This window comes from Balearica regulorum, chromosome 3 (assembly GCF_011004875.1).
Source record: "Balearica regulorum gibbericeps isolate bBalReg1 chromosome 3, bBalReg1.pri, whole genome shotgun sequence".
Lineage (NCBI taxonomy): Eukaryota > Metazoa > Chordata > Aves > Gruiformes > Gruidae > Balearica > Balearica regulorum.
This window is the reverse complement of record NC_046186.1, coordinates 114,239,526-114,255,601: the sequence shown is the minus strand read 5'-3', so window position 1 is coordinate 114,255,601 and position 16,076 is coordinate 114,239,526. Positions and strand designations below refer to the sequence as shown.

Below are 16,076 nucleotides of genomic sequence, written 5' to 3'. Positions count from 1 at the left end.
TTTTATCACATCCCTAACACCAGTACTCTCTCCATCTTGGCCATCAGTAGAATAAGTACTCCCCTCTCAAAGAATCTGATTAAGTAGCTATAACCTCTGAGAAGCAGGAAGATTAGTACTAGTAATCCTGTTCATGGTGCGTGCATCCATCCCCCAGGACACAGTAAGTGAAGAAACTGCAATACAGAAAATAATCTAGACTCCCCTACCCCTCACACTCAGCAAAACAGATGAAAGTTCTTGACCAGATACTTGAAGTCTTTTTCACATATGCTGACTCATCACAGCTCTGGGATAAACCCCAAGTGCAGCTCTCATCCAAATTAGTAATGAGCCAAATCTGCAGAGAAACTATTGACTAAACCATGTTTAGTGCTGATAGTTTTCCCGTCACATGTGTGAAACTCTGTCTTTTATAACTCACTAGGAAAAATAACATAGCTCAAATGCCGTACTGACACAGTGTGTGTCTAAATGTGGCTTCTCCATACTACAGCACAGATCTGAGTACAGATTATTTGGATTAACCCCACAATAATGCATGCTCAAAGCCACACTACATCTGAAATGGCTTTGTTTCTTTTGAAAAGATGATCCTTAATCATGCTGAATTATAATTCACTTGAAAGCTTCTCAATGTTCCAAATGCCAATTATTTCATCCATACAGGCTGACAGGCAAAAGAGATAAGAAGATTTAATTATTTAACCAACAGAACCACTTGAAGGTAGCATGCCTAAACTCTACTTTAATGGTAGGCCAAAACTCTTTAGAACTCCCAGAATATCAGAAATAAACTTTAGTGCACAGCTCTGACCTCTCATTCTTTCCTGTGACAGGTTGTTTCAGGTGCTATCTTAGAAACTGTCTGAAATTTTCATTGTCAGTCTAAAGATACTGCCACTATCATCCAGGGAACAGAAAACTTCCCTGTAGTTCTAAAAGCAAAATCTAGAGCACCAGTAGTCCAAAAGTACTTTTTAGCCAACATCTCATTTGAAGTAAATTATGATTCAGAGAGTATCCTGTATACCATATAATTTTTCAGTCAAGGATGTCAAACAATGGATCTCAGACACTGTAATTTCGTGCAACATTTCCTTTTCACAAGTCTTTTTTATTGCACCCTTTGCAAAAACAATAGCGAGAAAACAATTTCCTATGACTTATGAAAAGAAACAAAGGTTTTAGACTGCATTTTAAGGAATATTCTTTTTGTCACAAGTAGCAAGTATACCAAGATTAATTCTTTGGTCTTAAAACAAACACATAGTCATGGTTTTTTTGTTACTTCATGGAAAGTTGAAACTAGAGCTTTATACTCTAACAATCCCCTGCTGCACCTACACAATTTATTTTTGTTTAGTGGATGCAGAACAAATGACTATAGAGTGACACAGTTATAACTTTCTTCTGTTCATATTCCCTACAGATAACTCTCTACAGTTGCATGCTTTTGTGAAAATACATTTAGAAATACTTAAGACAAGGTCCTTCATATCATTTTGACCCAACAAACTTTTGTTTTTCTCATTTTACCCCTGCTTTCCACATGCCAACATAAAGCCATTGTTCCTAAGGCAAGTCAATTCTCCATGGCTTGGTAAAGAAAGCCTAGTGGTTCCTAGTGCCACCATCCCTAAACAGTCCCAGAACAGAATGGGAGTCCCAACAACCTTCTCTACTGCCCCACTAATATTTGCCAAGGGCTGGATTCAGATGATTAAATAAGTACAGGTGACATTCAACTGCAAGAACATAAACCTTGAAACTTCTGTTAATCTTTTCCAGCTAGGAATAGTGACTGTTCACTCCACTCCTGCTCAGAGTTTGGCTAACACACAGCTCATGCTAAGGCATGATGTATGCTGGGAGCAGCCCCATTAGGTGGGAGTGAGGGCAACACGCAGGCAAACACAATGGCCATGAAGGGCTAAAGGCCATTATGCAGTCACTGCCACCTGCAGCCATCAACTTTGCATACTGATTGTCTGGCAATTTCTTCATAATCCCCTAACTCATGGCAATGGTACAGACCAGACTTCCAAGCTGGATGGTATAAATATGTCAGCTTACTCAAAAAGATTTTGAAGTGGATCTGACAGCAGCCAGACTGCTGAGGCTTTTGTGCTTCCTGGTGTGATACAGGGAATGCCTGTACCGTGACAGAGGAAGAAGAATGAGCACTCCTACTGTTGGTTTGACAACTATTTTGCTCACAGATGCACAAGCTACAAGTTGTGAGTTATGAATTATGATTTAGAGAACTTTTGAGTTAGAAACCTCATGAATTAAGCGATGAACTAGTGAATTAATGTGTTAGACTAGTCAGTACAAAGCAGATTGAGCGCTTGTTTGGTAAGTAAGCTGATAAAATAAAGCTTAATTTACAGAGTAGGTTGCCCTGTAAATTGTTGTTGTTGTTATTATATTTTATTTCAATTATTAAACTGTGCTTATCTCAACCCACAAGATTTCTCACTTTTACCCTTCTGATTCTCTCCTCCATCCCGCGGGCCGTGAGGGAGCGAGCAGCTGCGTGGTGCCTAGTTGCCGCCTAGGGTTAAACCACAACACATGGAAAAAAAAAAACCCCAGGTAGCCCGTAACACAATAGTCTGTAGGAAAGCCACAAACAAAACCAACATGCAGTCCCTGCCGCTGTCCCTTAACACTCACTCAAGCTACCTTTTTCTCTATGAAAACTTTAGCTCTAGTTTACATGAAAATCTGACCTTGTCTGTACTCTATGCTACAAGCAGGAAAAAAATCAAGTTAGCTTTTCTGTTTCTACACTATAAGAAAACACTTTAATAAGCAATTTCTCTCTTCTAGCAAGGGAGCACAGCCTTTTTAGTAGCATCACAACAGAAAGAGGCTTTTGTATCTTTGTTCATAAGATAGTCCTTTAAAAATGGCTTTCAGTTTCTTGCTGCAAAGTATAATTTCCCAGCAAACATTATTTTAATCTCCTGTACTGTTGTAAAGATAGTGGAAAGACATATAAACATGTATGCCATGTATTTAAAATAAGAATGCTAAAAAAAGATCTGTTTATTTCAAAACTCGTACTTGTTTTCAGAAAATTATAGGACTCAATTATCTTGGGCTCAATGCTGGCTTGGCATACAGAAAGTTTTGCTACTGCTGCTATTTTTCTGTAAAAAACCACTCCTCTCTCTCAGTTCACACCTGTGGCAATCTCATATAATAGTAGAGCCCCAGCCTGCTTCTAAAAGCTTTTTTATTATTCAGATATAATAAAGCAGTGAAACAGATTTCTATAGCACATGGAAGCACTGTATAGCAACTTACTCTGTCATTTAATCTAATGAATTTGACTGTAAATAATGCCAGTACTTTGGATACTACAGTAGGTATTTACTAAACTGACAGTCAGTTGTGACATGTCACAGTAACAAAACAACAGCCACTTTTCTGCAATGTGCCCTTTCAATTAACTGAAAGCACTGCCAGCTGCAGGACTCATTACAAACAAACAAAATCATTTCCTTTCATGAGCGGTGCCCATGCAACTCAACTACTACAAGATGTCTTCAAACACACACAGTTAAAGGCTAAGTGGTCCGTATGGTCTTTGCTACATCAAAGCCCAGCGAGCCCAGTCCACTCCAAAACCTCATTTACTTAAAGGAGCTTTAATAAATTGTGCGGGTTTTCCAAAATCCACCACAACAATCTACTGTGTGTACAGCTACTCCTGATCTGAGAGGAACTAAAAAAACCACAGAGGAGGCTATACTGATTCTTCAGCATCTCAAATGAAACTGCACATGTGTAGTTTTAAACCTGAGAGTAATGGATTAACTTTGCATGTTACAACACATGTATGGTGCAATTCAGGACATCTCAATGCTCACATAAATGTTAATTTTTGTTGCATTTGTCATTCGCAACATAAACCCTAAAATACTATTAGATGGGAATTTGGTATGTAAATTGATCAGATGATCCACCTACATATGATCAGATGATGACAAGCTCTTTTTCAAAGAATACCACCCTTTAAAAGTTGTTTTGGGGATGTCTAGACATATGCACTTCAACATATGCAATAAGGTATAGGAGCATGGAATCCTTTTATTATTGCAACACACCATCTATGACATTAAGTGCAAGTTTGCTACTCATTTTATTTTCTATCATCTCTAGGCATCAATGACAAATCTGACAAGAATATATTAGAGATACTTGAGAAAACAGAAAAATCTTGATACTAAACTCATTTGTATAGGTTTATAATCGTGTCTTTTTAGATACACATGACATAGCACATTAAATATGAACTACCGGTGAAGGTCAGACCCTTTGATAAATGCTATCTTAAGATTTAGACAGAATACACTCTTTAATGGAAAAGATATCCCTCATTAAACTAACTTCAATTTCATTTGTTCTTGTGCATACCAGTACCACTTCACACATTCTGTTGAAGACTCTCAAAACTCAAAGATCTTGAACAGCAATTTAGTTTTAAAATAAATAGTGATTGTATCCAAAGAATAAAATAGCTTTGTCAAGATAACAGAAGGGACCCTACAAATACTCATCTTACTCTAAAGTCTAAGTGCTGGAATACTGCAAAATCAAATTTAAAAAAAAAGAGAACTTCGTTCAGGAAAAAAAATTACTCAGGCAGCAAGGCAAAGAAAGGTCTATTAAAAAAGTTTAAAGACAACTGACAAGAAAAATAAACTATTTTTCATTTGCAAGGATGTTATCATCACTCTGAGCAGCAGATATAGAAAAGTGATTTTGCTTGACATCATCATCCTCACCATAAAAGAGCACTATTGAGTGGCAGAGACATCTGAGACAATGTCTGCATAATGCTGTTTCAGGGCAAACAGAATAGGAGGAAGAAACATGAGCTCAGTGATGGAGACATTCACTACATTTAGGGGGAGAGGGCACTCCACAAATGAGAAGAAGGAAGGAAATGTATTTTTAATTCAGGCAGAACATTTGCTAGAGCCCTTTGGAAGTTCCAACAGGACAGCATTGTTCTCAAATGCATCCAATACACAAAGATAACAGTTCAACTGGTGCAGATATATACGGACTAGATTACAGGCTACTCCCAGCTGCTGCCAGGGAGGAAAGCATTCCTCTTCTCTCCTATCATATATACTGATAGTAGTACAGATCTACTTTGACCTCATGAAGGTGTCAGATGAATACTCCTTGGGAGCTGAGTGCGTATCTTTGAAGATAAATCTGCCCTAACCTTAATAATTATTCTACTTATAAAGTAAAATAAAGTGGACTGCACTAATATGTCTACAGATTAAATGAAATGCACCTGAAAAGTCTTAAAGAATCATAGGAAAATGGTTTAGAAGGTTACCAATTGTCTCCCCACCTCCTCTTGACAGATTTATCTAAATTGTTTTTAAAAACCTCCAATGACAGATATCCCATATACTCTCAAGACAATCCATTCTAGTATTCAACTTTCCATTTGCAACTCATTCTTTACATCTAAATTTCCCTTGCTCATTATTTAAATCCATTGTTTCTTATTCTTATCATAGCAGACATGTAAAACAGCTTATTCCTTTCCCCAATGGAGGATTTTTTAAAATATATAAACCAACTTGTGACTTTTAATTACCCAATCTTACATTACATCATTGTTTTGCATGTCTCAGAAGATATTCAAAACCACTGCAACAAGCAATGATTTTGATACATAGGATTAATCTAGAATCATTCAAGCTGCTGGATGCATTCCCAACTGATGGTCCTCACAGTAAAATGCAGGAAGATAGTCAAGGACAAAGAAACCCATTTGCTCTTTTATGAGGACAGCAGACAACCCTCAGAGGCTTTCTGGAGTAGAGCTGTCAGTCAAGTTCTGACTTGCCTCATTGTTCTTTTAATTTTCAGACAAGGAGCTGTTGCCAATCAAGCTATTCTGTTTAAGGAAATGTTTCTCATAATCCCTCTCTCCCAATTAAATAGACTTAAAGTAACTCACTTTCCAATAGGTTATGCTTATACACAGTTTAAAGGAAATGAATGCTGCTCAAAGTTATACTAACTTTGTTCTTACTCTTGCACCTTATACACATTATTAGTTACTCAATGACATTTAAAAGGTATTTTATTTTAATTGTGGCAAAAATCTTACCTATGCTGGCAACATATATTTCAATTAAGTCAATGGACAGACTCCTATTATCGCATCAAATACAACACTAAAATTCTCAAATGTTGGTGCAAGTTCTGAACAAAACATTTCTTCATGCGAAGTACCTCACCAAGGAATGGCAAAACAATTTCAAGCAAAAGGCAGTTGATCACCATTCCAGACAGGTGCCACAAACAATGATACAGAGTTGAGAGCTAAAACCAAAAGGACAGAAAACTGTTTCTGTCTCCACATGAGAGATGTGGTTCACAGCTGATATTCAGTACTTTTGGTTCCCCTCTTTATCCTAAGCCTCTAAATAAGGCACCATGTAAGAGTATTATTATTAAAGTACATTATTTATTTCCCTAACTTGAAGTATCTGCTTTTTTCTCAGAAAAGACAGTGATGGAAACTAGATACTGATGTAGCTTTAAGGTCCCTTGCACATCTTGCATCCTACCCCTAAACCTATGCAGCCTTTTGTTGCAATGAACCCTGCAAAACTGGCAGATAAAAGGACTCTCTGCTCTATACACTTGATCCTGTGCTGGACTGAAACATGGCCACCTCCTTCCCTGTTCAACTACAATCCCATTTAAAGGGCAACCTTTTCCTTTCTCTCCCAACCAAGTAAATAACTGATTCACAGTTCTTTAGGCAGCAGCTCTGATTTCATTGTCAAGGGACTGGTTCACGTTTTTCTGTCTCAAAAAAATTAAATGTTTGGCCATGTTTCAAGAAAAACGCAATCAGACATAAAGTCTGGCAAGAAAATCAATGCTTGGCATTTATAGCTTGCTTAGAGATATGCAGTGCAGAAGAAAGTTGTGGTCTCAAAGACATTAAAATCTGAATATGAGATTTTACTATGACCACAATGCAAAATCTCGAGACACAATAACTGTTTTCAAGTGCATCCTACTTATTAAGAACATGTTATTCCTTGCCAGTTTTGTCAGACAAAGGATTTCAAATGGATTTGCATGAAGGAAAAAGAGCTGTTCCAGGAGTCTATAAGAGGAGTCTATAAGAGGAGTCTATAAGAGGAGTCTATAAGAGGAGTCTATAAGAGGAGTCTATAAGAGGAGTCTATAAGAGGAGTCTATAAGAGGAGTCTATAAGAGAGCTGCGGGTTTGGGGTGATGGCAAGTTGAGTATGAACAGTGTGCTCTCGCAGCCAAAAGTTCATGAGATAAGCATGTGGGAGTCAACCTTATTACATGCAGATAAAGAGAGTAGGATTTACAGCATATATTAGATCTTATTTACTGAAAAACAGAGACAAGGACAATACCTGAACACAGACATCTTTTGTCAGTTACTAGTTTTGACTGATAGATATTTTTAAAGAGAGATGATGCAATACAATCTGTTTAGAAATAAGGGTGGAAACAAGATTTGCATGAGTCCAGTCATAACCATCATCCTTTATCTGTCAATAAGCACCAAGTGGATATGAATGGGAAATTTTGTCAGAATATTTTTCCAAGAAGATACAAATATCATTGGTTAAGACATCTAAGAGAAGTATTTTATTACTTGAGAGTCACATAAAATGGGATCTTTGTCCCACGTGGTCTCTGCCCTGTGCTGCTGCTCTCCCTGCCTTTAATTATTTTACAAGCAGAATTATACAATTTCCTACTTGTAGTTTTGTCTAAGAAATAACACAAACACTTTACTAGATTCCTTATTATGGTTGTATGTGAACTATTAAAGCTTTATCTGCAGGCATTTGCCATTTCAGAGTTGCTCAAAACCACCTTTGAATTAGATATTATTTGCTCAACAGCAAAGATAAGGCCCCAATGAAGAGAATGACAGATTATGTCATGCAGTTGAAACAGAATACCAGACTAATTCCTATTGCTATAAGTCTGACTTAGCAAAGACTGGTGAAATAATTGCAAGCTCAATATAAAATAGTGATGATTATTTGTAATGCTTACCTCAATGACTCTTGTTTCAAAATTTTCATAAGTTTCTGTTGGGAGAAAAATAGGGTATTACATTTCCTTCTATTACTTACCTATCAGCACAGCTCCCTCTAGGTAGCATAATTTAAAAAGGACACAATTTTCATGTAACTGTAATTTATAAATTAATCTCAGCAATAAGTAGAAAAGGTAAGAATAATTTGAACAAAGATATCTAATGTGAACTTTATTAGTTGCTTCCTTTTAAAAAGGCCTAAAAGATATCTTTTTACTTGACTGCATTCATTCAATCTCTTTAAGAATAAGGTCAGTGAAAAAACCTAGCGTATAGCTCTTATTTATAAGACATAGGGGTTTTTTCATTTCTTCAGTAAAATCAACATATGTGAAGAAAACTAGCTTAAAAAAATATAGTTAAAATCATAAACTTCCCAGAAACTGTAATACTACTCTTGTTATAATTACAACACAGCTCCTGTCATAATTTAGAAATGACAACTGTTAAATACATTCATTATGCTCTAATACGGACCTCAACCTCCAACGGCAATCAATATCTTATCTTTTTTAATTACCATACATGCAGGGAAGCAAGATGGAAACAGTCTCCAAAGACTGTCCAATCTAAATAACCTGAGTAGTACAAAGGAAGAAAAGTAATTTTTTTAAACGGTAAAGCAAGATACACAAATGTAACTGCTTTGTTTGAACATCACACAGAAAGCAAAGCTGATAGAAAAATGGAGACATCCTCAGAATCTGTTGAATATTTTGATCATAAGCTAAGCTATAAGTCCTCTCCTAAATGTGAAACTTTCTTTTGGAAATCACTGCAACTCACCACTTATGCTGAAGCATTTTTGTTAAATTATATCTGATATTCTTCCTAATTCTTTCCAACCGCAGAAATGCTATGAAAAATAACTATTCACACCATGTTATGAAAACAATGTTTTGGGTTTTCACTGGCTGGCAGTGTAAACTGCCTTCTTCCCTAAATACTGCTCTAAAACTGTGAGACCCATATTTCTCACACACTGAGCAAAGGCCATAAATAGTTAAAAAACAAAAAGGCAAATCACCAAACTGGTCACTTCCATCATGGCAAAACCCGTATTACCCAATATTGTTCAGAATATTCTGAAACTTCTATTAGACAATCAGTAGGGATTCAAAGAAATTGCAAGTATTTTTTGACACATATTTCTGTGAAATTCCAAAAGGGCAGGGGGATATAAAACAACACAATACATAGCCACTTCAAATAATTAAGAAATTACATAGCTAGAGTTTTTTTTTTTCTCTTTCAATTTCAGATGCTGCCTGAAAAATTGTCTTTGCAATCACAGACAATTACGGCATCATTTATTTTGTCTAGTAACAGTTAAGGTGTTTTGCACTGTAAAATAAAGATCGCTTCTATGTCACATCTGTGTTCAGGTCTTTTCATCACAGGGGTAATGAAACACTGAATATAGAGCTCTGCTGAGGTGAACATTACATATTCATGTCTAAGTGGCAAACATATCCTTTTTACTGCACAGAAAGTAAGTTTCTGTTCTGTCATTAAATGGGGACTTCAAAGAGCTAAGATGTTTTTGAAATGTCTTACAACATTGTGAAGGAGGAAAGAGCAAGAATACTGGAGAGCTCTGGGCATAACACGGGCATCTAGATGTACTACCTCCAAAGACAGCAGGTCAAATGAGAGAGCATAAAACCATGCAAACAACATCCCAGTCAGATCTTATCCATAGGCCTTCACCTTGACACCCGCTGTAAAAAAAGTCAGCAAGCAAATCCCTTAGGCTTGGCTTTCAGCAGTCCCACCAGCATTTCTCAAAATCCACTGTATAGAAGCAGGCAAAAACGCTGCAAATCATGGATACTGCCAAAAAGCTCCCATTTTCTGTGAGTTTCTGTTTCAAAACCTGATGACCACACAAACACCTGAATATAAATTGCAAATGTATTTGCTTCCTTTTATGCAGTTGAGAGTGGACTTATAATTGATCTGTATTTTAACACAGATACATTTTCCACAAGGACTATTCTATTATCAGCTTGGTCGTAGAAAAAAAACCTACTGACTTTGAAAACAATGGACAATGGAGTAAAATGCAACATCTTGGTATAAGCAGCAGAATAGGTTAAAGATCCTTCCAACCTTCTGCTTTTCCAATTTATCTCATGAACAAGAGCGTTTCAGTGTAACATAGAGGACTAGTGTTAATTAAAGCATTTAATACTTATTTATTTGGTATAGTCGCAGTGAGATTCTGGAGAAAGGCTTGGGAGCTGAAAATAGTATAACAAGTGAAGAACTGGGGACTCATTCCTCCACTAAACATTGCTTTGTCATTTACACATAATCTCCAAGATGATTATAAACATGATCATCTCAGCACAATTTAGAGATCTGTTAGTCTACAAGAAGTAGACTTCTAGCTCACAGTAGAGGATAAGAATGCCAACAGGCTCTCTGTTCGCTCTCTGAAGCCTCTTCACTTGCAAAGACCCACCATAAACCTGGAAGAAAAATAATTTTATTTCCTACTGAAAAATAGTGTTCTTTCTCTACTCATAGCCAGCACAATAAGTAAACGTGTAGTGGAAGAAGATCCCCCTGAAAGAATGAAACATATACCATCACAGTGTGCCCTCAATTTTTTTTTTTATCTTTTTTAACATATGGTCAATTCCAATCAAATTTGTCAGATGTTGAAGGCTAACACCACTGAGGTTTCTACAAACTTTCTGTACCTGTTTTTATTGGAAAAAATTAATGTTGCTGAAGGGAAGCTGCAGCATATGCTCAACCTCCGTTTGTTACTAGAGAATCTAATACCAAAATACTAGGAAGGGCTGAACTGCAGAATCTCAATCAGAACTCATGCTTGCTTAGACGCCACGAAGTCAGACACGCCATAATATCAGGACAAAAGGATTCATTATGTTTGGCAGTTTCAGGTCTATTCTTCCTACCACCTTGACAGAGCTTTGCATACAGCCAATGTCCCAGTTCCCCTGCAAAATCATGAATTTTCTGAATAAAAAGATGTTGAAAGAAATTACAGGGACCTGAAAATGCCCACAATTTTTAACAGATTAAAAGGAAACTAGTGTATACTAATCAGAAACTGCTTTTTCTCAAGCATATTTATAGTACAAGCTTTCCTATTTTGATTGTAGTACCCTTTCCTCTTGCTGGCAGAACTTGCTTCCACACAGCCAACTTTAATGCAAGTAATCTACAGTCATAGCATCAGCCAAAACCAAAATCAATGAAAACACCGGAAGGTAAAATTCATGCATGCATGTTGTTTGCAAGAGCCGCCACTTCTTTTAACAGAATAAACTACTTGAAAATACACTTAAATTTATAACAACATATTGTTGTGTTCAAAGTATGGAACTAGAACCACAAAATTTTCTTGACTTTTTCTAAATTCCACCACTGACTTATAGGGAATTTGGAACAATTCCTTCATTTATCAAATCTTCTATTTTTCAGTTGTAAGGTTCAATGACAGGCTGCCAAGTCCATTGTCACATCACTGCCTTCCATGAAATATTTGCTTTCAAGGTAACAAAATGAAGCACAGGGAAGTGAATATAGTATATCATTCATTTGTATACTGTAGTATTATGCTGATATTAAAATAAAACAAACTGGTCTCAAAATTGAAGACAACCAAAAAGTACTCAGAGAGGTTGGCAGGCAAGCTTAATTTCACAAGGTAAATCTGAGGGAAACAACATATCTACAGCAAAAGCAGCCACAAAATCATCTATACCTGCTACAGGAACGGAAAACCTAGGAAGGGAATAGAGAAGTAGTAGATAGCAGCAATGGCATGGATTTCTAAAGCAGAAAGCTGCACAATTGCCAACGTTACTTCAATCTACACAGACAAAGGCATTAGATCTCTCCAGAAAGACAATGCTCTCATTACCTTATGTCTTGGTTCAAAGAACTTCTGAATTTTTAATTAATGTCTAACAGAATGTAACCAGAAAATATTCACAGACAGAAAGAAATTAATAAACAAAGCACCAGGCAGAGTGAGGAGCAAAGGTGACTGCAAGAAGATTAGACAACAATAGAATTGTGATTCCATGCATGTAACTTCCCATTTACATTGACTTGCTGCAACGTATGTTCCAATGTCCAAGCTTGCACTGGGACAATATATTCCTGGACAAAGAGAGCTCTGAAAACATGAACAAGCTTAACTGTTAGAATGACTGCAACAAGCCTGAGACAACAATGCTAAGAAAAAAAAATAATTCAACTGTCTCTCTTAGTTCATCTGACTATAAAGCCTACAGAAAGACAACAATAAAAATAAAAGCATCATTAAGTGCTTTACAAGAAAAACTCAGGTGAATATAAGTAAAAACTCATTTTCATATTTAATTAGTTGAAAAAGGATTGGGCTTCTAAATGATATTAAACAAAGCTAGTATAGAATTTCTGGTGAAGAACAGCATTGTAAAAAAAGTTAAGGTCACCTCTCCACTCTACGTATGGGACATCTAGTTTCTCTATGATATTTATTTAGGCAACAAATAAATACATAAACTTCTATTAGGTACATTATCTCTAACCGTATTTCATTATTTGAACTAGAAAAAAAGCCTGACTTATCCCACAGGATCCTTTAAGGAACTATAAAAACCCATGGCTATATTTCACGCTCAAGACAACTGATGTTGAACACGGAAAAGTATTTCCATACTTCAAGACTCCTATAAGAGTCTACGACATAATACAGTACTCTGTAATACAGTATAGCATCATACAGTCTATAATAAAAAACAATAGTCTAACAGTTATGTTAAACTAAGAAGTGATTTAACACATTTCACTTGTGTTAATACAACTTGTTCCTTGATTTAACTGCCTTGCTTCATTTATGGGCATGTAAGAGAGAAGTACAAAATTGATTTTCAATCACAGGAAAAGTCTGGATCTCACTTTCTCCAAGCCCCTCATCAGAACAGATAAGTAAAACTAAGCTCAGTTTTCTTACCTCCATTAGGACCTGGGTCAGGAGGATCCAGAATGACACCTCCCCAACACTTTCCACTCCATCCTCCCTCTCTTTTAACTTTTATTTTTCTTTTTTTCTCCCATGTATCTCTCTGTTGAACAATTTCGGACTGAATTCTCTCTCGTTCTTCTTTTTTTCGTTGGGTAACTGCCTGGACTCTCCCACTTTGTATCACAGGAGCATTAAGACCAGGCCAGAGGAAACCAGAGCGTCCTTAAAAAGAACAGAGAAAAATTACATTTTATGCCAAATGAGGACTGAAACTCTGCACACCAGAAAAATGCAATAAAATGGAAGATTCTCACATATTTCAAGTGCGTTTTATGATACAGAATTAATATTTTAAACCCAAGAATAACATTAAACAATCATATCAGGATTTATTTTTTTAAAGACAAAAATATCTCAAGCAGTTCTGACACCAAAGAAATTAACAGCAAGTTGTCAATTTATTAAATCAAGAAACTCTATACACAAAAAGGACATGTCTTCAGCCCCTTATTTGTGAATCTACCTTCACCAATCTCCTGGCCTTTATTGAGATTCTTCCTTAGCTTTTTCTTCCTTCTCTTTCCTCTTCCTTTCTTTACTCCCACACCAGTCTCTGCCAAAGCTCCTTTCCAGAGGTCGTCAGCTGTCACTGAAATAAAAAAGCTTTTGTAAGTAATATACAAGTACAGCTTATATTGGAAACTGAAGCTGAACAAAAAAAAAAAATATATATGTTAACCCTTTCTTGATCTTTGCTGGGATTTAAACTGTAGGATTACTGTCTTGCTAACAAGGTGATTTGCTACTATGTGCATATGTATCTGGTGCAGAGATGTGCCTCTACTTCTGATGATTGCAATCAGATAGGCACGCAGCCAGCTGCATGGTTTTTAAAAGGATTTTCAAAATTTATTTGAAGGCAAACATTCCTAACTAGTAACCAGTGATGTATTAATTCCCAAGTCATTAAAAGAAAACCATTCATTAGCAACTCAGAGCAGCAATACCTGTAAGAACTTATACAAGGACAAATATCAATGACAGTCAACTCGAAGCACTCCTAAAAATATCCAAGGGTTAGCCTGCTTTAAAAAGCCACAAAACACAAGAAGTTACCTGACAACATAAATCTGCTGCTGTTCCCATATTCTGACAAAATACAAGGTCCCTCTTATTGTCGGTATAAATGCAAAGGAATATTAAGGAGGAAGGAATGTAAGACACTTCAAACAGTCTCATCACAGAGCTCAGGCTTTGCTCACGCCTCCTTACTCAGTGGCTGTGTACAAGGCATCCACTGTCTTAAGATGTTTCACCCAACGTACGAGAGTACAACTTAGGAAGCACATATTTAGTAGTTCAAACTACTATTTGCCCAACCAATAGAAATATAGGATAACCTCCTTAGACAAAACCGAACTACACCAAAATGAAACTGATGATGCGAATAAGACACCACAGACAATATTTCATCCTGTTAGTCCAGACAAGAAGGCTATCACCAAGGAATACACAAACATCACCATTGTTTTATTTGCAGATGAATGCTATTATGTGTTTCACCCAGTGGCAATGTTACGATGGCAGTTTAAATCTCATCTCTGATTAGAAACTGATTTTATTTACCATTTATTTAAACTAGACAAAAATGTCAGTAAACATTTTTAACCCTGGGAATTAAAATAACTATGCTGAAATCCAACTGTTTCCCAACAGCAATTCATGCTTGTTAAATTAATACGTGTGAGAGATCTTGTCCCACAGACTGGCAAATGCATTGGAACTGGGGAAGCTCTGCTATGTTGACAACAAGGTGAGGGACTGGAGCTATGCAGGGTTTCTAGAGCTACTGCTAAGTGCTGAGGTTTATTTTTATATTGAATAAGTTTGTATATGGTGTCAAGAGGCATTTGGACAATGCCCTCGATGACATGCTTTAACTTAGTCAGCCCTGAACTGGTTAGGCAGTTGGACTAGATGACCATTCTGGGTCCCTTTTAAATGAAATAGTCTATTCTATTCCATTCCATTCTATTCTATTCCATTCCAAAGGTATGACGCCCATCTTTTCAGTTAAAAATCCTTTTCAAATCGGGATGCATAACTGTGATTCTTTTCTGAGAAGGATAATCCTGAATCAAGTAATCAAAGCCCAGTACATTGGAAAGCAAGCATACACAATGCTACGAGTCCAGGAAACTACAAAATAGTATTCCCTCAAGATGCGCCAGAGCAGAATGGCGTAGAAAGTCACTACATATCCAAATAATATATTGTACGAATAGTACAAGTCAAAATATGTAATACAGATTTCGGCTGTATTACAGACAAGTAGAAGTGCCCATGGATTGCACATAACAGCAACATTTATCACACTTCCTATATGCTGTGAGGAAAGAATTGTATTTGTTCCTGGGTAGGCTTTAGTCCCTGCAAAAAAGAAATTTCTATCTGAAATTACTCTCTTTTCTAGGCATTCAAGTGAACCCTAATGTCCAGAGGTTTATGGTTAAAAAAAAAAATCCCACAAACAGTAACTGTATCAAATGGCTTGAAACCAGTGTCTGAACTATCAGCCACTAAAAAAATTTCAAGCTGATTACAATAAAGTGATGGTAACTGCGTGCTAAATGAAAAAAAAAAATCTTCAGCTGCACAGAACTCACCAAATCAAAAAACTTCATTGCTGACTCAGCATGTTACTTTCAATAAAAGCACAGGTGTGATAGGTACTAGACTGTTTATGAGTAGCAAACATTGCCCTAAGATAACACTGCATTACAGTTCAGTGTAGCAAAAGACTGATATTAAGTAGGTAAGGCATGATGCAGTTTTTCATGTTCTAAAGCAGACTATAGGACTGTTGCATGAGTTGGAAGGTTGATGATCAATCATGTTAAGCTTAGCTTATTCAGAAAACATTGTATAACTAGC

The 16,076-nt window shown here is 36.5% G+C and overlaps 1 protein-coding gene across 1 annotated transcript in view; it reads right to left on the bottom strand.

The window, feature by feature from the left end:
* The window catches only part of MRPS5 (mitochondrial ribosomal protein S5), a 59,078-nt gene that overhangs the window by 26,800 nt on the left and 16,202 nt on the right, over positions 1 to 16,076 (bottom strand). Inside the window, exons 3-5 of the mRNA XM_075749644.1 lie at positions 13,666 to 13,791; positions 13,131 to 13,364; positions 8,107 to 8,141 (exon numbers count right to left, since the gene is read on the bottom strand). Of these exons, the coding sequence (XP_075605759.1) occupies positions 8,107 to 8,141; positions 13,131 to 13,364; positions 13,666 to 13,791 (395 nt within the window). The remainder of the gene's footprint in view (positions 1 to 8,106; positions 8,142 to 13,130; positions 13,365 to 13,665; positions 13,792 to 16,076) is intronic.